We start from the raw sequence: 24,859 nt of genomic DNA on the forward strand, positions 1-24,859 counted from the left end.
TGTGTATGTTAATCCCAAGCTCCTGATTTATCACTCCCTCCCCGTGTTTTCCCTTTAGTAATCATAAGTTTGTTTTTGATATCTGCGTGTTCCTGTTTTGTAAATTAGTTCATTTTTATCATTTTTAATTAGATCCCACGTAAGAGTGATATCATATGATACTTGTCTTTCTCTGATTTACTTCACTTAATGTGATAATCTCTAAGTCCATCCATGTTGCTGCAAATGGCATTATTTCACTCTTTTTTTATGGCTGAGTAATACGTACCACATCTTTATCCACTCCTCTGTCGATGGACAGTTAGGTTGCTCCCACGCCTTAACTGTTGTAAACAGTGCTGCAGTGAATACTGGGGAGCGTGTATCCTTTTGGATTATGTTTTTCTCTGGATATACCACTAGGAGTGGGATTGCTGAATCACATGGTTGTTACATTTTTTAGCTTTTTAAGGAACCGCCATACTGTTCTCCACAGCAGCTGTACCAACTTACATTCCCACCAACAGTGCAGCAGTGATCCTTTTTCTCCACACCCACTCCAGCATTTATTATTTATTGTCTGTAGACTTCCCCTGCCTCAGCTTTATTGAGATATAAGTGCCACAGAATATAATACTGCATAAGTTTAAGGTATACAATGTGTTGACTTGACATATATTACAAAATGACTGCAACCATAGCATTAGCTAACACTTCTATCACTTCACATAATTACTATTTCTTTTTTGGTGGTGAAATCCTTTAAGATCTACTCTCTTAGCAACTTTCAGCTATTGATATATTATTAACAGCATTATTAACTATAATTGCCATTCTATACATTAGACCCCCAGAACCTACTCATCTTATAACTGGAAGTTTGTATCCTTAGACCAACATCTCCCTGTTTCCCACACTCCACGCCCATTCCCTGGTGACCACCATTCTAATCTCTGTTTCTATGCGTTGAACGTGTTTGTGGACTTTTTAATGATGATCATGCTGACTGGTATGAGGTGATACCTCAGTGTACTTTTGACTTGCATTTCTCTGATAATTAGTGATATTGAATATCTTTTTATATGGTTTTTGGCCATCCGTATGTCTTCTTTGGAGAAATGTTCATTTAGATTTTCTGCCCCTACGATTTTTTTTTTCCAGCAAAAAACTTAGTTTTTTATTTGTCCAAGGCCAGCTGTTGCAGGCACTGAGGCCCCAAGACTTCCAGAAGGGATGGGGGGAGCGAGACATCCTGCCTCCCAGGTGCTGCCTGCCCCATCCTGCTTCCTGCAGGAGATGGGAGAGTAGATAAAGTATACCCTTGTGCCATCAAGTATCTCCTCAATTTTGTGAGTGTGTCATTCATTCGTGTCCGACTCTGCGACCCCATGGACTATAGCCCACCAGGCTCTGTGCAAGGGATTCTCCAGGCAAGAGTACTGGAGTGGGTTGCCATTTCCTTCTCCATGCCCCTATGATTTTTGACTACCTCATATAAGTGGAACCATTTATTTCAACTTACTCCATCTAATTGAAACCAAGTAATTTCAACTTATTCAGGACTCCTAGAGTTTAAGTTCAATCACATTTTTGGTCAGCTGAATTTCAACAGGGGTATCAAACAGTTCAACAGAAAAAGAATTATTTTTTCAACAATTGGTACTGGGAAAACTGAATATCCACAGGGAAAAAAATAAAGTTGAACCCCTGCGTCACCTCATATGCCCCCTCCTCTGGGCCAAGAGGGGCAGGCTTCTCTGTGGTCAGATAAGGAAGCTCCTGCATAGTGGCCACAGTCAAATGATCTCTGAGGCTGGGCTGCCTATGCCTAGTTGACCTCACTCCATCCTCTCTCATAGAGCCCTGCCTTTCCACAGAGGCAGGGCCCTGTTCACTGATCTGGGCCTCCCTTCAGGAGCCAGGGTTAATAGAACTTAATGCTCACAGCATAAAGCTAAGTGGCTGCCTGGGAAAAGCCATCCTCTTGCTGAAGGAGTGGGCCCAGGCAACTCGGATGGGCAGGTGACCCTGCCCCAAGCCACAGCTGATTGAACCAACTGCACCCTTAACACAAGGAGTGCCTACCTGGCCTGCGCCTCCATCGGAGGCCTCCATCCGAGAGGCTCTCCCCAATAGGCAGTGGCCTCAGGGGAGCCCCAGGCTCTGCCCTGGCATGCGAACCACACACGGGCTGTCTTAGCACTCACTGACCATGTCCACGCCTGGCCAAGGTCTGTGGGACCACTACAGTGTGCCACTCTGGAGTTGGCAGAAGATACCCACTGACTCTGGGTGACTGGATTTCCCTGGGCTGGCGTTTTCCTCCTCTGCCTCTAAAGTGGGGAGGGCCATCCTGGGTGTCCCAGTACTGAGGTCCCTGAGGCCTTGCCTTCCTGGAGACCCGGATCCCCCAAGTTACCTTCTGTTCCATCTTGACTTTGGCATTGTAGAAGGAGACAGAGTCAGGGCCCTCGGGCAGCGTCGTCTGCTGCAGCTGGCCGAACCTGTCCTGGTCGTCTTCTCCCTAGAAGAAGCCCAACTCAGCACAGACCCTTCTCCTGGCATCGTCAGGATCTGCTCTGACAGGGCCTGTGGTGGGCATCAGGGCAGACTCTCATCGGGCTGGCGAACCTCCACCAGGAGAGCTCACAGTCCTTCAGCCCCAAGTTTCCCAGAGTCATCACAGATGCCTGTAACCGCCATCAGGACAAGGTGAGCCACTCAAGAAGGATGGCAGCAGCACGTGGTGTTGCCTGGGTCCTCATCCCCCAAAACTGGGGAGAGATCTGTGCCTGCCCACCTGCCTGGGGCAGCTGTAGGAAGGCCAGGAGCAGCCCGTCCACTTCCATGCTTGTGGAGGGGGCAGGGGGCACGGGGCACTGCCCTGTGCTTGTCCACCATCCCCATCCCCGCCCGGTGCCGCTCACCAGAGACACAATCTTGCTGAGAGGCATCATGCCTGGCCGGATGCCACCACCCGGCTTCAGTGCCATCTGCAGGTCCTCGGGGACGAAGAAGGACTCATTGTACCAGATGTCAAATTCTGCAGAGAGATGCAGAGAGCATCATGAGGGTGGGGAGTCTCGAGGAAGCAGGTCAAGGCTATGTGTGCCCGTTCTGTGCCTGTCACAGGCTTGCCCGCTGTTCACTTCCTGCTCCTGGGTCTCACCCTTTCCCATCTCCATTTCCTGCCCTCAGAGTCCTGGAAACACATCTAAAACCCCATCCCCCTGCCTCTGCCACAGAGAAGTTCTGAAGCCACTTCCAGAATCCAGCCTGTGGCCCTGCCCTGAGCCTCCTGGAACCCCAGGTGGCTGGCCAAGCTCCCCAAATGGCACACCTGTGAGCAGGCGGTGTCGACACTGGTCCACCAGGTGCTGGCAGTACTGGACCTCAGCCCTGAGGTCACGGAGGTCCTGATGCTCCGTCCGGTACTGCTTCTTGAGGTCTTTGAGCTTCAGAATCAGCAGGAATTCCTCCTCATCGATGATCATCAGCCCTTTGTTCTCATACTCGCCTGCAAGGGGATGGAGGAGGTCAGGGAATGAGGGGCCCACCTGGGGTGCCGGAAGGAAGATGGTCAGAAAGAGGGCAGTGCTGGCAAAGCACGAACACAGGGCAAGGGGAAGGGCTGGCCGCGCAGCAAAGAGGTGGACAAGGCATGAGAAGGCTAGGCTACCAGGACAGGTCTCACAGGGAGAGGGAGCCCAGGTGAGGGGATCACAGGAGAGGCGAGCAGAGGAAATGGTACAGATGATCCACATTCCATGGTCATTTTGATCTTAAACCCCATTAACCAGAATATCCAGTAAGTACCCCTATTATACAGGTGTTTATCTTTCATAAGTTATATAAACAAGCTGCCACGATTGGCTAGTACCACAAGGCAGTTGGGCAAGATTCCTTATTAGCAGTAGATGTAAACCCAAATTTCCAATTGTCTTCTTAACCTCAGCATTCACCAGCTACCTTGTTAGAGAGCATCAGACATCTGTATTGTGTCTGGTGGCTGGCAGAGGGCTCCAGGAGGGAGGGGTCAGTCATCCTATGAGTCATGTCCTCCACTCACGGTCTCTTTGCACAGTCCTTTTTAAGGCCTGTCAGTTTGATGAGGGTTGTTGGGTTAAGACAGAATTATCTGTGGAGCCACTCACCTGGTGGTCTACTGCCTACAGCACTTGAAAGTTCAGCAAAAGCATCGTGTCAGTACCCGAGCCCAGGCTCCTGGAGAGTTAGTCCTGTGTGTGACTGAGGTGTGTGGCCAGGGTGCATGAGGCAGTCCCCAGTACCTGGGGAAGGCATTAGCACTTCTGCTGATGTTTATGGGGGGAGAAGTGAGGCACATGAAGTGTCACTGACACCATTCATGGAGAGGCAAGGGCTCCAATTCAAGGTGTCTGCAGCGGGGAGGCCAGAGTTGCCCTCACCTTCACTGCAGAGCACCCTGATCAGCGGGCTGTGGGCCAGTCCCAGTGTGCTTACCTGATAGACACAAATTTTTTTTTTTTTTTTTTTTTTGAGCTGTACCATGGGGAATGTGTGATCTTAGTTCCCTGACCAGGGATCAAACCCACTCCTCCTGCATTGGAAGCACTGAAGGACCACTGGACTGCCAGGAAAGGCCCAAAAATCCATCACAGAGACTTTACAGCACTCTGTTGAGATAGGGAGTGATAACATCTCTTATACTTCCCAGAGGTTCTCTGAGTATCTCCAAAGAAAAAAATTCCTAAGAGTTGAACTTAAGATGATTTTCATTTTTCTTTCATGGAAGACATGCCTCATGTCTAATGTCCCAAATTAAATGACCACTCTGGGCTGACAAGTGGCTGCCAGTCAAGGTACCTAGCAGGTATTTTAAAAAATGAACTACTTGATCTCTTCCCTTAAGATAAAGTTATTTTACTTGGTATTTTACCAACTAATGGGAAAACAACTGCTTGGGGGGTAGGGAAGGGCAAAAATGCTTTCTGATATTGATAAAATTTTAACTATTTAAAACTACTGTTTATTTTTTCTCCTTCCCATCCTTTAAAAATATACATTTTTCAGGCATATTGAGGAGTAAGTGATATATCAGCGTAATATGCATATGATTTAAAATATGTAAATATATAATCAATTCAGTCACTCAGTCGTGTCCGACTCTTTGCGACCCCATGAATCGCAGCACGCCAGGCCTCCCTGTCCATCACCAACTCCCGGAATTCAAATATATAATAAGGTGTTGCATATTCAAAGACCTGGAGGAGGGTGTGGAAACCCACTCCAGTATTCTCACCTGGAGAATCCCCATGGACAGAGAAGCCTGGTGGACCAGACACAATCCATGAGGTTGCAAAGAGTCAGACACGACTGAGCGACTAAGCACATATTCAAAGAAGGTGTGGGCAGAGGGAAAAGGACTCTGGCTCCCCAGGGCTGACCAGAGCCAAGTGATGCCCCAGGGAGGAAGGCTGCACCCCGGCCTCCCCTGCGGCTCCCCTTCCAACTCGGTCCTCCGGTGCCCACGTCTGCCCATCCTAAGCAGGGTGACTGAGATCCCACTGTCCCCCAACTACCTTCTCAGCACGCTCACCTTGCTTCTCTCGTAGTGATTTCTGTAAATTGAGTGCCTCTTTGGTCATGTCGATCTCCCGCTTGATGGCATTGATGCGCTGTGTGGTCTCGCTGGCCCTTTTCCTCCGTTCGTTCAAGATGGATTTGTTTTCTTTGAAGATGCGGTTGATCTCACTACCCCGCTCATTCTTAAAGTCCTCAAAGGCCACAGGCTTGGTGGGTGGGGTGCTGGGCCTGAAGATGGAGAGGGAGATTGAGGGAGAAAAGGGGCAGCTTGTCTTGGAGCCACCGGGCACTTCACATTTCTTCCCTGGGGCTTCTGTGAGCTGGGGGTCAGAATTCCTGGGCACCACCTACCCTAGATGAGAGGTAAACTGTATAGGAATCATCCTCTCATCTCTGTTCTATTCAGCCCATTGCAGAAAATGAAAATAAGGAAAAATTAAAAAAACAAAGTACCACTCATTATCTACTGGCAACCACACTTTAATGTATCTCCTTCAGGAATTTATTTGATAAGTTTTTTGATATTTGGATCATGCAGTATATATAATCCTGCATCCTTCTTCACAGAAGCGTTCTTCCATGCTATTAAAAACTTTGAGAATCCTAGTTATTATTAACTAGATGTAAGATGAAGTGCCGTGTAGGTGAAAGTAGATTGTCTGCAACTTAGTTTGAAATCCGTTTTTAAAAAAAGTTGGATGAAAAGATGGAGAGAAAAACACGTGATGAAATACTATAGTAACAGTACAATCAAGAGGGTGTTCACTATACAGATCTTTCAACTTCTCTGAATGTTTGGAAATATTCACAAGCTGGAGAAAAATTCTTCATGTACATCTTTGTACATTTCAAGGGCAGAATCATTCATTTGGTGCCCTTTCCCTAATGTTTATTATTGAAAGTGTTACCAAAAAAATTTTCCTTTTGCTTTTTAAATTAATGACACAATCTTTTTATATAAATTTGTGTCTAAATCTCTGATTATTTCCTCAGGGCAGATTCCTAAAAACTTAATTACTCAAAACTCAATTCCTAAAAACTCAATGACTGGGGAGAGGAACTGGGTGGCTGGAGGAAGGCTCTCACACTTGAGAATTTTGTATCTTTTGAATACATTACTTAGCCATAATGTGCAAATTTAATTATTTAAATAATTGCTATTGGGAGAGTCTAAAATGATTTCGCATGTCCCTGCATCTTGGGGGGGCCCCTGAGGTTGAGCCAGTTTGCGCCTGTATAAGCCACCGTGTTTCTTCTTTGGGGCTGTGCTCCTAGTCTTTGCCTGTCACCCTAGTTTATCTCTCTTCTGTCTGCAGGAGCTCTTTCCACGTCATAGTCTGGTTTTGTATAAATCTGGCGCAGGAGCTAGCATTAGATGGTCACCTGGGTGGGCGTAATTCCTCCTTTGGGGAGTCAGAGGCCAGGGGCTCAGTATTGGAGGTCTCCCGGTCCCGCATAAGCATGTCTTTGACATCCCCATCCTTGGAGGACAGGATCATCTGGGTCTTGGAGGTGGAAACATCCAAGTCCTTGCCACTCAGAGGGCTGCTGGCACCCTCCTTTCTTGCTGAGGAGCTGGAAGGAGAAGGGAGGGAGACCCCGGGCTCAGTGTCTCTGACGCTGAGGGGAATAATCCTGCTCAACACTCATACACCAGAACCCCATCCCACTCAGCTCCGGTCTTAACACACACCTCGGCCAAAGGGTGGAGAGTACAGCCCTAAGCCGTGTATGTGGGGAGGAGGAGGGGAGCATTTGTCTCCCTTTTATCAGAACAAGAGGTCCTCCCTTGGCCGTCCTGGCAGGAAAAACCTGGGAGGAATGGGGAGTCTCCAGTTTGGAAGCATGAGGACCTTGGGGTAGGCCACAGGCTCTAAGGAGCATCCCGGCTCCTGAGGCAGAAGTCACACAGGCACTCCAGGGAAGGAAAGCAGAGCCCTCACCCTGGGCGCATCTGTCTGAGGCCCAGCAGTAAAGACAGACACGTCTGCACCCCTGCTCTGACCAGCCCACGACCTGCTCGCCCACCTGCCATCAGTGCCCACACCACCTCCCGGGAAAAGAGCCCTCCCTCTCCAGTGATGGCGCCCAGGGCCCTGCCTCCCGAGAGGCAGGTGAGAGCAGGGCAGAGCCGAAGGAAGGCTGCCATGGCTCCCTCCGTGACTGCTTCCTTCTCTGGTCTTCTTGCAACAGGTGTGGCCTGGGGCCCAGGCCTCGATCTGCTGTCACACTGATTGCCTGACCGCAGCACAGAGGGGTGACCGCCCTGCCTGAAGAGGCAGGAGGGGGCCAGGACGCCCCGCTACCCGACGCCAGTCCTGCACGGGACAGTTTGCTACCGCCAGCTTTGACCCGTGTCCTTTCACAAGGAAAAGGTGATAATGGTTAACAACATGTTGGTATTGAGGTCTTCCAGGGACAGGGACTGCGTTTACTCACTTATCCTCAAAACCACCCCCGTGACTGATGCTATTATTATTATTATAATTCCCACTTAGGGGGAGGAAACCGAGGCAGAGAAGCTCTCATGCCTCACAGAAGGTGACCCTCTTGGGTGAGAGAAGTACACAGCAAGGAGGTGAGCCCATGAGTTACCCTCAGAATGGGGGCTCTGTCCACCACAGCACTTCCCAGAGAGGCTGGCTCATTAAGGGAACCTTGACATTCCTCCCACCTTGCACCTACAAATGTGTCTTGCCTGCAAGGTGGGGGTGGTTTTTAGGTGACATGGGTGCCAATTAGCTGGGTCACAGAAGGAATGTGGTGGTGGGGTGGGTTTCCACGTGAAGTACCAGTGGGCGAGTGGCAGCCCAGCGTCTCATATCCATTCTACCACTCCTCAGCAGTGTGACCTTGGAATGACCTCCCCTCTCTGAGCCTTGGTTTCCTCATTAGTAAACTGGAGACGTCAACACCCACCTCACAGAACCGCTGTGAGCATGACAGATGAGCAGTCCCAGCCTGGGCCCCACAGACTCTGTTAGTATTGGCAGGGGTGATGTCCATTGTGACCACCCCACCCCATCACTAAGACTGGGGGAAGGGAGGGACAGTTGTGTCCTCCCCTTCGCCAGCCAAGGAGGGCAAGGTGCTGATCAGCAGGAGCCTCAGGAACATGACTCACCTGAGCTGCTCTTTAAACATCTTCTTGGACTTGGATTTCTTCCCGGGTTTGATAGAGAAAGGGGCGACTCCAAGTCCAAAGCCTTGTCCGTCAGGCTCGCCCACTAGGTGGCCGTCAGCGTCTACGAGCCCTGCCTGGACAGAGGCCAGTCACAGGTCTGCAGGTCAGATCAAGTGTTCAGGCCCCTGGGGGACCCAGGTGTATATGGACCAAAGGTGGATATGTTCATCCCACACACCGAGATGTGGCTCCTGCGGATGTCACTTCAGGCTGTGCCCACGTCCGCTGTCTCTGACCACCCCACCAAACATCCATTGTCTACAACAACTGTTCTCATAGCCAGGTGTCTCATCCATACTCTGAGACTCCTGAGGCCCACTTCCAACCTAACTGTGGCAACTGTCTTGTTTGCTGCTGGGCACATCTCCAGTTTATGGAGATCATTTTGAATTCATACGTGGTTGACTCTTGCATGGGTCATTCCATGCTCATGCTGGTGTTAACCTTTACCTGTTACAACCCTAGATCTGCTGCAATGCAGGACACTTGCTGCTTCTGGCAAGATCTGGGAATGCAAAACTCTGATGTGAGTCTTGTCGGCAAGAGGCAGGCGTGCTTACCTTCTGGACAGCAGAGATGGCTGCATAGTCATTCTTGTCTATGAGGGTGTACTTCCTGCGCAAAGTGGACTCCACTTCCTGTTCCTGTTGGCTTGGGAGACAGAGTGAAAGAACCCCTTGCACCTGGGCAAGCTGAGCCCACTGGGGCAAACACCAAGTTCTGGAGTTAGAAGTTGTTTGTGTGTGGCCTCTGAGACAGAGCCACGCCCTCATCGTGAACCAGACCAGACAGAACATGCTCACTGCCCGCTCCCCACTCCCCAAAGCATGTACCCACTGTCTAGTCCCCAGATCCACAGGGGTCACCCTATGTGTCAAGGACAGCTGCTCTAAGATGACCTTGGACAGGGGCCCCAAGCCTGCATCATGCATCCCTATCTGTCTCTAACAGGCCCTTCGGAATCATGTGCCCAGCTTCTGTGATAACACCCAGCATGAGCCAGTCAGGCTACAGGTATGTCTGTACCCCAGTAAACCACAAATCCCTCTTGAGGTGGGGAGGAGGGTGCCAGGAGCATCAAAACGCCCTGCTCTGGCCACATAAAGACCTCCTGTCCAGTGAACAAACTCAGGAAACCAGGGACTGCCTCCTCTCTGCTTAACCCTTAAAAGGGGAGCTGTCCCCACTTCCAGAGGAAAGGGAGGGTAGGAAGACCTGAGAGCTCAGAGGCAGACTGCTGGGATCACCCAGGGCTGCCATACCCAAAGGCCTCTGATCCGGCTCCACGCACACCAGACAGAAGGCAGAGCGCCTGGAGGCCAGCACCCAGACCATGGGAAAGGAGAATGGCAGCCTGATGCAGGACTGGGTGGGTGTGGTGGCTCCCTTACCTCAGCACCATCCGGAACTGGTTGAACACCTCCTGGATCTGTCTGAGGTTGATTATCTGGAGAGGAGAGCAAGGCAGAGGTTAGACCAGGGGCATCACAGGACTAAGGCTGTGTCTGTAGAGAAATCAGGACCCCTTGACTAAGCCTTGGACCATGTGTCTCAAGAAGGGGACATGTACCAACACCCTCTCAGCAAAGTGCCAGTCAAGCCCTCCTCAAGAACAGAGAGACCCTTGATTAGTAATTTGGAAACTATTTATTGAAGCTATAAAAAAATCACCTTTTCTGACTGAAGATACATATAAAATTGAAATGACTCTAGTTCTTGAAGGTACTAAGAAAACATCTAAATAAAATTAACTGTCCTCAGCTCTCTCCTGCTTCCAAAAGGGTCCATTATGAACCATTCTGTGTGGGCCCAGACACATACACACACCTGTGGGTAAAGGGGAGACCATCGGCCTCTCTTGACCCCATTGCCCTCTAGCATTAGCCTTGACGGTCATTCTGGGGCTGCCCCTCCTAGAAAGACCAGAAGAGCCCTCAGCTGTCCCAGGCCTGCCTCTGGCAGCTGCTGACGGTGACAGGCTGGACAAGGCTCTGGCCGTGAACCCCTGATGAGAGGCCTGCCAGCCTGTGCTCTGAAAACAGAATGCCTCTCTCCCCCTGAGAGCCTTCCCTTTGTGGCTGCTCTTTTCCTCCTTGGCCCACTCCAGCATGGGCCCTGGAGGGGTCTACCTTGTAGACAACCAGCATGACCATCATCCTTTAATGTCCCCCCTCTGCTGCCACAGACAAGCCCCTGAGATGCTGCCTCTCAGTTCATCCCAGCCCGTTTCCCTCCCTGCTGTACAGGTCAGACCACCAGAGTACACGAGCTTGAGCATTTTCCTGATGCCACTCAGCAGGGAGACTGCTGAGCTCTGAGATTCGACCCAGAGCAGCTTGGCTCTAGGATCTGTACTGGTGGCCCCGTAATGGACCACCCCCACTGTATTCAAGGCTTGGACCACCTCCCCTGTGTTCAAGGCTGTGGGGCACCCACAGCCTTGCGACCCTAAACATGGATGCTGCGGCCTCAGTGGGCTGAAGGGCCCTGAGGCCAGGAGTCCAGCGCCACCTACTCTATTCCCCCTGCACCCTCTCAGTGAGGTTCCCAGGCTAGCGCAGCATACATCATGGTGTGGCCGGGAGACAGGCCCGGGCCAGCCGGACATGGGGGTCCTGAGGGGCTCCTTACGTCAATCTCTTCCAGTGTTCCCTCCAGGTACCTTCGCACCTGGGAGTTGATCTCAGCAATCTGGATTTCATCCATAGGGTCATAGTTCACGAGGGTACGGTTGGCCTTGGAGAAGGAAGAGGAACGTACTCTTAAGCTCCAAGCGCCCGAGCCCAAGCAGGGTGGCAGGGACCATTCTGAGGACCAAAGTGGGGAGGCTGGGCAGAGAGCCTGGCTACCCAAGCCACTTTACTCCCTTCATCACCATGTCCTGGTAGGGAGGGCCTGACTCACAGGCCAGGTAGTCGGGTCAGCACGGGACAACCAAGTGGGGTAGGGAAGGAAAGGCTGCCAGACAAGGGCCTGCTCCTCCAATCCAGGGGGCTCTGCTGGCTGAGCCTCAGCAGACTGTGGGATGAGGGCCACAGGAGGGAGTGGGCGCCTCTGCCTTGAGACCCTCTGGACCATGAGCATCAGCTCAGACCAGCACTGGAGGTCTCCTGCTCCCCACCCCTACCTTCCAGCTCCCTGCTGCCCCTAATAACCATCCAGCCTGTCCACCTCCCTGACCTTGAGCCATCATCAGGCTGTCTGCCTCTGTACCCACACCTGCCAGCCCTGTGGCCCCTGCCCTTCATCCCCCTGCCTACTGCCTGGCTCTGCTCCCTGACCATCTGACAGCCCTGCCCACATCTTGTTCTTCCAGTCTCTGCCCAACAGGCATCCCTGATCCCCTAGGCCTTCTGCCCCCGCAGTCTCTGTTCCCCCAGTCCCCTGTCTACTCAGCCCCTGACCCACATGGCCCCCTGTCCACCCAGTCCCTCTGCTCACCCAGCCCACCCTCTGATCCACCCCTGCCCTGACCCACTGCCCCCTCCCACCTAGTCCTTCTGCCCACTTGGTACCCTGACCCCAGTCCCTCTAGTATTCCACCCATCACCTCTAGCCCCTTACCAGGCTGTCATGGATGGCTAGTTCCTGCTTGAGCAGTGCTAGCTCCTTCTCCAGGTTCTTGACCATTCTCTGCCAGGGAAGCATATGGGGAGGCGGGGGTAGCAAGGAGGACCGTCAGAGAAGCCACTTAATAATTCCCCACCCTGTCCTTGGACATCCTGGCCCTTGCAGGTAATCCATGGAGTGTGATCTCAACATTTGGACGATTCCCTCCCAGCTGGTGACTTTTCCCCAACTGGGTGAGTTTAGGGTTTGAAGGGGTTTCATCACTTCTCTGTCCTTTGCCTCTTACTTGCAGGGAAGACTAAGAACAGAGTCAGTATGGGCTCCACTAGGACCACCCTAAAGCCCGAATCCAGAAGCTACAGCATACTTCAATCCACCATGGTCACCGCCCTCTCCATGCAGCCTGTGCCTCCAGGATGTCACCCTCATCCTCTCCAGCCACTACACAAAGCATCACCATTCCCCACTGACAGGTATGCCACCTCCATTTATTGCTCCTATAAACAATGCTGCAGAACACTTTGCTCTTACATCTTTGTGTAGGATAACAGTGACCTATGCGCTATGTCAGAGAAGGCGATGGCACCCAACTCCAGTACCCTTGCCTGGAAAATCCCATGGACGGAGGAGCCTGGTAGGCTGCAGTCCATGGGATCGCGAAGAGTCAGACACGACTGAATGACTTCACTTTCACTTTTCACTTTCATGCATTGCAGAAGGCAATGGCAACCCACTCCAGTGTTCTTGCCTGGAGAATCCCAGGGACGGGGGAGCCTGGTGGGCTGCCATCTATGGGGATGCACAGAGTCGGACACGACTGAAGCGACTTAGCAGCAGCAGCAGCAATGCGCTGTGATCTGCCCCATTACTCCTTGTCTACGCTTCTGCCCCTGCTCATGCCACTCCCACCAAATGAGCACGCTCCTGCCTCTGTGCTGCCTGTCCACTCTGCCTGGGACATGCTTCTCCCAGGTATTCGCATAGCTCGCCTTCCTCAAGTCTCTGTTCAAACACTGCTAAATTAGGTGCCCCTCAGGTACCCCATGTAAAACTGCAATCCCCTCCCACTCTCACACCACGGTTTTTAAAAATCTTGCTCTAGTTTTTTTTCAGAGAACATACCCTAGAGCAGTACTAACAGAACTTGCTGTAATGATGGAAAGGTTCTGTTTGTGCCACAAGCCACATAAAGCTATGGAACACTTAGAGTGTGATTAGTGGGACAGAGGAACTGAATTTTTAAAAATTTTTTAATTTTATTTAATTTTACTGATTTCAGAGCACTTTCTTGGAGGTCCCGTGGTTAAGACCCTGCACTTCCACTGCCGGGGGTATGGGTTTGATCCCTGGTTGGGGAACTAGTATCCCTGTGGCATGTTCAGTTCAGTTCAGTTCAGTTCAGTCGCTCAGTCGTGTCCGACTCTTTGCGACCCCATGAATCACAGCACGCCAGGCCTCCCTGTCCATCACCAACTCCCGGAGTTCACTCAAATTCATGTCCATTGAGTCCGTGATGCCATCCAGCCATCTCATCCTCGGTCGTCCCCTTCTCCTCGTGCCCCCCATCCCTCCCAGCATCAGAGTCTTTTCCAATGAGTCAACTCTTCCCATGAGGTGGCCAAAGTACTGGAGTTTCAGCTTTAGCATCATTCCTTCCAAAGAACACCCAGGGCTGATCTCCTTCAGAATGGACTGGTTGGATCTCCTTGAAGTCCAAGGGACTCTTAAGAGTTTTCTCCAACACCACAGTTCAAAAGCATCAATGCTTTGGCGCTCAGCCTTCTTCACAGTCCAACTCTCACATCCATACATGACCACAGGAAAAACCATAGCCTTGACTAGACTGACCTTTGTTGGCAAAGTAATGTCTCTGCTTTTGAATATGCTATCTAGGTTGGTGATAACTTTTCTTCCAAGGAGTAAGCATCTTTTAATTTCATGGCTACAGTCACCATCTGCAGTGATTTGTCATGAGGTGTGACCAAAAAGAAAGTTTTTTTTGTTTTTGTTTTTTTTTACTGATTTCAGAAGCCATGTGTGAGTAGTGGCTACTGTATTGGACAGTGAAGCTCTAGAACTTAAGCTATTTTAGTTTTAAGAAAAATTATATATATTTAAGGTGTACAACATTGATGTTTTGATATACATGTACACGATGAAATGACTACTACAGGCAAGCTAATTAACATATCCACTAGTCACCATTTTTTGTGTATGTGGTACAGCTTCTGAGATCTACTTCCCTTGCAAATTTTCAGTATACAGCACACTACTATTAACTATATTCACCATGCTATATGTTAGATCCCTGGAATTCATTCATCTTAGGACTAAAAATATGTACTCTTTGACCCACATCTCCCATATCTCAGCCTGCCTGCTCCCACTCCTGGTAACCACTGCTCTGCTTTCTGCTTCTGTGAATTTGACTTTGTTAGGTTCCACATATAAGTGAGATCATGCAGTGTTTTTCTTTGTGTATGTGGCTTATTTCACTTAGCACGATGTCCTCAAGGTTCATCCATGTTGTTGCAAATGGAAGAATCTAGAACCGACTGATTTCTTATGTTTATTACATCTGTCTCTCCCATCTCTAGTGAACTGTCAGCTCTTCAAGACAGCTTTGTGTTTCTGTTGGTCCACTGACGTCCCAGGTGCTTCAAAAAGTGCCTGGCACATAGTAAGTACTCCATAAATTTTAGCTGAACGAATAAATGATACATTTCTAGAAGCAGAATTGCTTAGTCATTTTACATCTGATACTGTCCTTGAGTCTTTCATATAAGCCCAGGACTTCATGTTGAGAACCTTCAGTGTTAACAATAGGCTTTTAGTTGTTCAAAATAGCCACTAGAGGGAGCCCCTGACAGCTGGGTCTCAGGTTTAGTTGTTTGGTCACTATGTGATGTCTGACTCTTTTGCGGCCCCATGGACTGTAGCCTGTCAGGGTCCTCTGTCCATCTGGTGACCAAAGCAGTGACCAGTCTATAGCAAGGGGTCCCGGTGGCTCACTGGCAAATCAGAGCACAAAGCCTGAACTCAAGACCCATGACCAGGGTCCAAATTCTGACTCTGCCCCTCTGGGCAACCTCAAGATAGTCCTTTAGTGGACTTCCTATGAGGTGACTGAGGGAAGTCCTATGAGAGAGGACTGGCGGCCAGCCCCTACTCATCTTCATCCCCTTGTCCCAGCTGAGGGGTCTCAGTTCTAGAAAATGCACTCTATGCAGCCAGGGAAACTGGCTGAGCTGCTGGGGACCTCCAGCTCGATGACTCCTCCGTCCAGCGTGGTGTGAGGAGCCAGGCTGAGACCTCTGGGCCAGTCAGGAGACAGAGGAAAAGGGCCATCTGCTGCCCTGGCTCCCTAGGTGCCAAGCTGCAGCCTGAGAGCGTGAAAGTGAAGTGAAAGTGAAGTCGCTCAGTCATGTCCGACTCTTTGCGACCCCATGGACTGTAGCCTAGCAGGCTCCTCCCTCCATGGGATTCTCTGCACCCTGAGAGCGTGGAAGCCACTTTCTCAAGAACTCGTGCACAGAAAGGAAAAGGCTCATCGCAAAGATTATAAACACATTTGCATTTGGCGACATGGCAACTTGGCTGTCCAGGACCAACAGTGCCAATTTCAGAACAGGAATTACATTAAAATGAAAGTCCTTGCCATCAGGTGCAATGCCCACCCAGCCAGGTTCACAGGTGGTAATGTGGTAGTCCTAAGGTAAGTGAATAGCAAATAAGAAAAATAAATAAGAAATGCTCCAAGCTACAGAAAAGCATAGAAAATAATGCCATGAAACTTTGGGAAGACCACCCTAAAATCTGACTTTTTAACAGCATGCTAAATACTGGCTGCAGGTATTTTTTGTTTTTAAAAGAAATTTTAAAATTTAAGATAAATGTGAAGGCCCTGGACCCCACTCTGAGTCCATTCCCCACCCTGACATCCAGAGGGAACCCCCAGCTCAGTTTGGTCTTTTCACTCCTACACAGTTTTTTCTTTGGCTGCACGCACATGTATGCACTAAGAATAATCAGCATTGCTTTTTATGTTCTTTATACTTGGTATGAATGATAGATGCCACCATTTCAGTCCCCAAGTTGTTTTCTCCCTAGAGATTATCCATGCTCAAAGCTCAAGCTCTGGCTCCCTCCCTCCACAACCTGCTTAGCTACTCTTCCGTTAAGGGCTATTAGTTGCGTTCCTAACTTTTCACCATTGCAGTAAGCGGTGCAGCACCGCTTTCTGTAAGTCTCTGTGCATCCATGAGAATGCCGCTGGATTGTACACCGAGGAGTGACGCTGCCTGTCCGCAGAACCGAGTGGACTGCTAACTCACATTTCACTGTGCTGAATGATTTCTACTCGTTACCGTACTCTTCACAACATCTCTTTGAGGGTGGACTCTGTTATTCTTCCCTTAGAAAGAACAAGCATCTCACTGAGGCTAGACAGCTGAGAGAACCGGCTACTGAGCCAGGATAGCCCAGTGCACGTGCCAGGGCTCTTAACTACAGGGCAAGTCGTTCTCCAAGTGAGGTCCCAGAACAGCAGCGCTAGGAACACTTGGGAGAAATCCAAACCCTCAGCCCCACTCCAGACCGAGGCAATCGGGAGCTCTGGGAACGGGTCCAGTGACCTGTGGTTCAGTGAGCCCTTGGGGTAATCTCTAAGCTCTACTTCTTCCTCAACCTCCACACCATGGTTCAGATACACAGAGCCCTGGGACTGTTATTTTCCTTCAGGATTTAAAGTCTGGAAAGTTTAGGTGATTTGTCATTGGTTTAGGGCACACATGTGCTCCTCTCCAATAACTATGATTGCATACGTATCTTAAAGGAAAAGCAAATTATTGGTAAATGTATTTTTACTTCAGTAGATGTTGCCAAAATGCTCTCCAAAGTGGTTGGCAGTTACCCTTTGACAAGAAATAAATAAGATCTGCTGTTCTGCACATACTCACCCTGTTTTGCATTGTCAGAAAATGTCTCATTTTTGCTAGTCTGAAGGTGGAATTCCACTAAGGTTTTTAATTGCATTTCCCTGGTTAGTGTTGATGCTGAGCATTCCTCCTGATTGGTCAGCTGTATGCCAAGAGGGATCACTCAGGCTGGGAAGAAAGCGGTTCAGTAGTGACCTAGCCAGATGAGTCTGAGAGACAGCCCACACGGATTAAGCTCAGAAGCAGCTCTAAGGACTCCGATGCAGAAGCCCGGGGTACTCAGAAGCCTTGAGGCCCCATGCATTGGGTGAGGCCCTGACCTAGCCCTTTCACCTTGGTGGCAGCCCCCAGGGGGGTCTCCAGGGACTCTGAACACTGACCTACCCCAGAACAGAAAGTGACTGACTCAGGATAGCATGGGTATCTTTGGTGGAAGCAGGGAGGGAAGCCAGGTTCATGGGACCCGGGCAGCAAACCCATATATCTTCCCCAGAGGGAGACACCTGCCTACTCCTTAATACCTCAGCGTCATACTTTTCATTGATGGCAGGCTCGGTGGTGACCAGCTTCATCCTGCTGGCGAACCGCAGTGAAGACAACTGAAAAACAGATCAGACAGACCTCTATGTTCTTGGCAAACTACTTGTGACTAGAGATATTTGCTAAACAATGTCTAAAGGAGTACACTAGAAAGCAAATCTCCCCAAAGAGAGGAATGCTCCATGGGCCCATGGGGTGACATCTGGGGGGTCTTGTCTGTGTCCCTCCAGGGGCACAGCCAGCCAGGGGTGATTATGGCTGGAGGCCCATGGGTAGGCACTTGGGAGACAGCCCTGGAGCACTGATGTTCCATGAGGAGTGGGGGGCTGCTCCCTGGTGTGAGGAGCAGCCAGAGGCACATGAGGCAGGCCCTGACATCCCAGCCTCAGACTACGCTGGACTGACTCAGGGCCTGAAGCAGGGAGGCAGACTCAGAGGAGGGATGGGCCACCCAGAAATAGCCTGAGGAAGGCCTGAAAGGGCTCTTCCACTGGACAATCTTGCCTAGTGGTTAAGAGCTCTGCACAGACTGACCGACTGTACATCCTCAGATGGGTCTTGTAACCTCTCTGTAAAATCGAGGAGACCTGGCTCACAAGGTCACTGGGAGACTTAGTGCTTAGGTATGTAATGTGCTCTGGACAGAACTGGCCCACAGTCAGCCCTCAGAGAGGCCCCTGTCATTAGAGTTACTTCTGTGTGGGGTGAAAGCAGACTCCTGCTGCAAATACAGCAGCACGTGTGGCCACAACTCCCTTGTACACACAGGCAGGGTCACTGCATAAAGCAACACCAATCATGACAGGCACTGTTTTAAAGTTAGAACATTTGGAGAAGAGAATCATGACCTTCCACACTGGCAGTCTGCCTTTGTCCCAAGCAGCTCCTCGGGGCTTCTGTGGGCTCAGTCCTGGGCAGAGATCCCAGGTGGTGTGGGTACGAGCCTCTGGGGACAGCAGGTGCCAGGAGAGCTGCTTCCTGTGTGACCATCTCAGAGGTGGGCATCGGGGAGAGAGTGTCTTCCACAGTCTAGGAGGACAGATTTCTCAACCAGGCAGCCAGGAGGCCCAATAGTCACATGACTCCTCTTGGGGTTCACTCACGCTTTATGATACTCTGAGACCAGTAGGTCCTGAAGCCTTCCTCTGGGGATATTGCCTGCACGTCAGCTGGAGCTCCCATCCCTGGCTTCCCACGTCCCAGGATGCTGAGTGTGCAGCAGGAGAACCCCCCCTGGAAGCTGGGACGGTCGCTAATGCACAAAGCTGGGAGGCCCTGCAGGAGCATCTCACCCTGCAGTGTCTGACCTGTTTCACTGAGTGGATTCTGCATATGACTGAAACTTGCCCTGAGCTGTCCACACTTGAGCAAAATGTCTATGGAAAGATTTCCAGTCCTATCTCACTTATGATGAGTTGGGAGGAGAGGCAGGGAGCCTCGGCTATGTGGACTCTCCTGTGTCACTAGCTCAGCTCGTATTCTTGCCTCTGGTTCTCATAAGCCTCTCGCCTCCTCAGATCACCTGTTTCCTGCTGCTGGGTTCATCTCCCTGAGTCATGAGTCTGGCCACAACCCTCTTTTACTAAAGCCCCGTGACAAGCCCTGCCATCTTCAGGAGAGCAGCTAAGGCCCCAGCATGGCCACCAGAGCCCCTCCAGCCACTCACCTTCTCCTTCCTCTTTCCTGAGCCTCCCGCTGCGTGGGTCAGAAAACACAGTGCTTGCCCTACCCAGCTGATGCACAGCCTCGTCTCCTCACAGAGGCTCCCACACTGAGCTTGCCCCCTGCCTTGCCTCTCCCTTGACACAGCTTCTGCCCCTTGGGACTTGGTATCTGGATCCCGGCTGGAGCCCTTTTGGCTCAGACTCATCCCCTGGATCCGTCCACTCTTGACCATGTCTGTGGCTACTGAGTCAGTTTACCCAGTCCACACGCCTGAGGATGGATGCTAATCCGGCTGCCCTGACTGTCCTTACGTACCGTCTCTTCTAACTGAGCAGCTTCTCCATAGATGTTTGTCACGAGGACCATGTTGCAATTTCCCCCTGCAGAAAGCAAGACACAGAAGGTCCATGAACCATGAGGGTTTTCTGCCAAGACATTCCTTTGAGGCTGGTGGCAGTGATCTGTTATTATATGAGCGCTTGTCTCCCCTCAAACTTCATATGTTGAAGTCCTAGTGCCCAAGGTGATGGCATCTGGAGGTGGGGCCTACAGGAAGTGATTAAGTTTAGATGAGGTCATGAGGGTGGAGCCCCATAATAGGATCTGCGCCCTTAAAAGAAGAGAGAGAGAGAGACCAGAGCTCTGTCTCTTTGTGATCTTTCTCTTTTCTTTCTCTCTCTCGGTCATGTAAAGACACAAGGAGAAAGTGGCCATCTACAGGTCAGGAAGGCAGTGTTCACCAGGAACCATTCCTGCTGGACCTTGATCTGAGACTTCCAGCCTCCAGGAGGGTGAGAAACAGATGTCTGCATAGTGTAAGCCCCTCAGTCCACAGTATTTGGTTCTAGCAGCCTGACCCAACTGAGGGCCAGAGAAGACACACGAAAGCATGCACAAGCCTGGGAGGCAAGGGGAAGAAGGAGAGAAGAGGGAGAGGCCGCCAAACGTACCTAAAGGAGGAGCTGGGGAGAAAGCAGAGGCGAGGTGGCTGGGGCAGGGCAGAGGCCTGTGGCCAGGGCTTTGCTTATGGGGGGCACGTAGTTAATCATCACACACCCACCTTCAGGCCCAACGCAAAAGCTTGGGAACACAGGATGACAAGATAGCCCCTGCTCCTCAATCAGAGAGGCTGAAGAAAAGGGAAGACCTCACAGGAGAGGCCCTCCACCTGAGGCTTCAAGGCGATGAAGGATTCTGCCAGCTGGTTCAGGGATGGTGGGACATGATAGGTTGCCCCTGGTAGAGGCCAAAGCTTAGGCAAAGCCTCTGAGGAGGGAGCAGAATGGCATGGGGGACATGAGAGGGCACTGTGCTTGATTTTGCCTTTCCAGGTGTTTCTATGGTCACTGTGAAAAGGCTGCAGGCAAGTCCATGCCACCGGGAGGGAGCAAGCCATCACCACCAGTAGCAGACAACGCCAGTCCTGTCCCTCCTCCCTGCACACCAGCCACCCCTCACCTAATGAGTCCTTGAGGGCGTGGGTGAGCTTGCACTGCCGGAAGGGGATGTGGTCTCGCTTCTGGTCCCCAAGGGCAATGATGGCCTGCTCCAGGAATGACAGCGACTTGTTGATGTAGGTGGCTTCCTTCAGGACTCGGCCCTCAGACTACAAACCAAAGGTCAGTTCTGCTTCAGGCCAAGTGGAGAGGCTGCCCCACAAAAAACACTGCAGGTCTGTGGCCAGGCCAGAGCCTCCTGCCCAGAAGCAGGGTCTTCTCTTCCTGTCTTGTATTCCACGTTGGGCTAATAAGAACACTCCCAGGAACGCTGATGCAGATATTCATATGAGTGAATGCTCATATGAATATGAATACTTGTGTGAATATTCATATGAATACTCCCTTAAGAGTCACACTGTTATGAACACACAGGGGAATATTTGTGCAGATATTTGAGCAAATAATCCTGGGGAATATACAAACATTCATTCAACACACCAATACAAACATTCATCTGAATGCTCTTCTGAATGCTCTTCTGAATGCTTATGCTAATACTCATATGAATATGTATGTGAGATGAAAAATTCATGCAAATATTCATCATATGAACACTCATGCACAGAGAAATGCTAATATGAGCATGGAGCACTGACTGCCAGGCACTTTGCTAAGAATTTAGGAGCCATCATCTCATTCAGCGTTTACAACAGTCCTGCCAAGTAGGAATGGCCTCTCTGATGCAGCTGTTTCACCTCTGCTAGTTCTGTCCCCCCAGCTGAACTGCGCCTAGCTAGGAACGATGCTCACGAATGCCCAGTGAGGGACAGTCCACGCACACAGACACCAAGCTGGAAACAGGGCCATGGCTTGTTGAGGAGGAACTTCCTGCTCCCCCACTTACCCTAGACTTCCCCAGCCTCTCCGAGCCTGCTAGATCCACCAAGTTAATTTTGGAAGTGACATACTTTTCATCTGATAAGGTCCGTGAACGGGCCTGTGAAACACCCAAAACAGAGGTTAGGCTGTCACAGTGAGAAGCTTCTTACGGAACAAGCTCCATGGGAATCGACCTCCCTTCCCAAGCTATTCAAAGAGCTTGTACTTACCTCCACATAGATGGTGAAAATGCAGTGTGACCTGGATGAGTTCTTGTTCATTGTGTGGGAGGCTATAATCCTGTTGGTCTCTCCCTAAAGAAGAGAGAAAACATGTAGACATTTTGACATATTGAAACAACAAGGCATTTGAGTCATTTTTTAACTATACAGAAATGATCTTTACATCACAGCCCTCGGTCAGGCCTTCCAGGGAAATCTGATTTATAAACTAGTAGAACAGAAGACAAATTGGAGTCAGACCTATATTTTCACTCACTGCTAACGACATGTGAATTTGTATAATAGCTTTCTGAAAAGCAAAGTGGCAACAAAAACTATGAGCCTAAAAAATATTCATAGATATTGAGTCATAACCAACCTACATATCCAGCAATTCAAGAATGATCTGTCTGGAGAACAATGTTATGTGACCAGAAGAATGCTGACAAATAGCTTGTAATAACAATAATGCAGAATCCAAAAATCGGAGCAAACTGCCTTCAATAGCACAATAAACGGACATATCCACCACAGCCAAATGGAATTTACCCCAGATGCAAGGATGGTTTGACATACACAGATCAATGTATATACACCTCATTAACAAAACGAAGGACAAAATCATATGATGGTACAATCTGAGGAATGCAGAAGCATTCATGGAAGAAAGAATAAACAGATGGCGCTACCAAGATGTTACTAATGGTCACTTCTGGGTTGGAGTTTATAGGTGGATCTTTTATATATACAGGTTATGCTTCCATATTTTTAAAGTGAACATGAGTTACATTTAAACATTAGGAAAAAAATCAGTAATTTGTATCTTTAAAGAGACAGCCCTTGCCTCTAATTCACAGGATTAGGCACTATGACCAGAATACACTTAAAAGGAGACATGTAGAAATGGCTGTACTCAGAGAAAAAGATTTGTACAGGAGGGACTCCTGTCTCCTTAAAGGACCCTGAGAAGTGCTATGAAGAAACCCCAAATCAGCGATACTGCCTTCCCCTGCAGAGAGTGGAGCACCTAAAGAGGAGGGGAGGCCCTGGGCTGTGGAGGAGGCCTGGCTGGCTCCCAGGCTACATCCCCAAGGTCTCACTGTCACATTCAACTAGCCTAAAATTAAGCATATTTGTTCACCAAATTGACATATCAAGAAAAAAAGTCACAGGAGATAGAAAACAGCTGTAATACATACAACTGAGAAAAGAACTAGTTTTCAGAATTGATAAATTTATACAAATAAGAGGAAAAAAAGATATCTGTAAAGATAATAATCAACAGACATGAACAGGGAAATGCAAATGGTCAATAAACACATAATGAGGTCCCTAATCTCATTGGTAATCAGGGAAATAAAACCCAATGAGTGGGGCCATAATGGGAAACACTATACACCAGCCAGACTGGTCAAAATTTTAGGATCAGAATAATGGGAATTCTGACAACCTGTTGAGGGAGTATGCCATTATTGGTATCGTTTAAGAAAGCTTAAGACACATACTCTCTGTGACCTAGCAATTACAATTCTTGGCTTTACCTAGAGAAATTCATGCTTATGTGCATCACATATACATACAAGAACGTCCCTGGTTCTAGGTCAATAAACACATAGTGCCATTGTCTGATATATCCCCAAATTAGTAAAACCCAACTGTCCATCTGAAGTAGAATGGATAACTAAACTGTAGTATACTCACACAATGTAATATGATAAAAGTGAAAAACATATAACAATACCAGATGAATTGCACATAAACAGTAGGTAAGAGAAATAAGACAATTCATCCTACATGATTCCTTTTATATAAACTTCCAAAAAGGTTAACTTATACTATTTCAGGAGATATAATTACAGGTGGTTAAGCCCTAATGAAGACCAAGGAAATGATTACAAGTCAGGAGAGTGCTTGCTTCCAGTGTTAGTTGCTCAGTTGTGTCTGACTCTTTGTGACCCCATGGACTGTAGCCCACCAGACTTCTCTGTCCATGGCATTCTCCAGCAAGAATACTGGAGTGGGTTGCCATCTCCTCCTCCAGGGGATCTTCCTGACCCAGGGATTGAACCTGAGTCTCCTGTATTAGCAGGCGGATTCTTTGGGGAAGCCCAGTTACTTCTATGGGTATGAATAAATACTCATTCATGATAAACTCTTCACAAACTTGGACCTTCTTTAACCTTAAGCCAAGAAATTTTCGGCAAACATCATTCTTCATGGTGAAATGTTAGGAGCAGCAATAAGATGAGAATGTGTTTTTGCTGCCTCCTGGCAGGCTCTTTCTTCTGTGTACATGCAAGGGATCTGTGTTTAAATCACCTCTGAGGACACCTAAGTGACTTCTTTTTAAAACTTTTATTTGACATATATTTTAAATATCCTAAGATTCACCATTTTAAGTATTATAGTTCAGTGATTTTTTGAATCAGTAAAATTACAGGGTTGTGTCACTATCCTCACAATTCTATTTTTTAAATGTATCACTCCAAAAAAGTTTTCTCAGGCGTATTTGCAGTCACTTCCTGCTCCCCTCCCCCAGGCAATGTTTTTCTCTATAGATGTGGCTATCAGGACATTTCAAATGAATGGAGTCATACATTAGGTGACCTTTTAAAATTTCTTTTACTTAGCATTTTTCCGGGGAGGGAGGAGGAGTTTCATCTATGTCATAGCATGTACCAATGTTCCATTTCTTTTTTATCGCTAGTTTTCTATTGTTTGGATGTACCATATTTTGCTTATCCATCCTCCAGTTGATGAATATTTTGGTTATTTCTGGTCTTTGGCTATTATGAATAATCTTATTATGAATATCTGTGTACAAGTCTTTGTGTGCACATAGATTTTCATTTCTCTTGGGTAGATCTCTAGGAACAGAAT

At 49.1% G+C, this 24,859-nt stretch overlaps 1 protein-coding gene and 1 long non-coding RNA gene across 3 annotated transcripts in view; one reads left to right on the forward strand and one right to left on the reverse strand.

Moving 5' to 3' along the window:
- Positions 1–20,185, forward strand: part of LOC128045139 (uncharacterized) — a 50,664-nt gene extending 30,479 nt beyond the window's left edge. For both annotated transcript variants that reach the window (XR_008199136.1, XR_008199137.1), the window contains 5 exons: positions 7,738–7,919; positions 9,680–9,742; positions 12,591–12,771; positions 14,896–14,978; positions 20,134–20,185. This is a non-coding gene — a long non-coding RNA (uncharacterized LOC128045139). The remainder of the gene's footprint in view (positions 1–7,737; positions 7,920–9,679; positions 9,743–12,590; positions 12,772–14,895; positions 14,979–20,133) is intronic.
- The window catches only part of KIF9 (kinesin family member 9), a 36,896-nt gene that overhangs the window by 1,088 nt on the left and 10,949 nt on the right, over positions 1–24,859 (reverse strand). The window contains exons 7-21 of the mRNA XM_052637607.1: positions 21,989–22,072; positions 21,784–21,876; positions 20,899–21,046; positions 19,756–19,820; positions 17,757–17,834; positions 12,293–12,361; positions 11,360–11,464; positions 10,120–10,175; positions 9,289–9,379; positions 8,669–8,802; positions 6,928–7,119; positions 5,558–5,772; positions 3,320–3,496; positions 2,907–3,022; positions 2,399–2,503 (exon numbers count right to left, since the gene is read on the reverse strand). Coding sequence (XP_052493567.1) covers positions 2,399–2,503; positions 2,907–3,022; positions 3,320–3,496; positions 5,558–5,772; positions 6,928–7,119; positions 8,669–8,802; positions 9,289–9,379; positions 10,120–10,175; positions 11,360–11,464; positions 12,293–12,361; positions 17,757–17,834; positions 19,756–19,820; positions 20,899–21,046; positions 21,784–21,876; positions 21,989–22,072 — 1,728 coding nt within the window. The remainder of the gene's footprint in view (positions 1–2,398; positions 2,504–2,906; positions 3,023–3,319; positions 3,497–5,557; positions 5,773–6,927; positions 7,120–8,668; positions 8,803–9,288; positions 9,380–10,119; positions 10,176–11,359; positions 11,465–12,292; positions 12,362–17,756; positions 17,835–19,755; positions 19,821–20,898; positions 21,047–21,783; positions 21,877–21,988; positions 22,073–24,859) is intronic.

Source organism: Budorcas taxicolor, chromosome 1, assembly GCF_023091745.1.
Source record: "Budorcas taxicolor isolate Tak-1 chromosome 1, Takin1.1, whole genome shotgun sequence".
In the NCBI taxonomy this organism is placed as follows: domain Eukaryota; kingdom Metazoa; phylum Chordata; class Mammalia; order Artiodactyla; family Bovidae; genus Budorcas; species Budorcas taxicolor.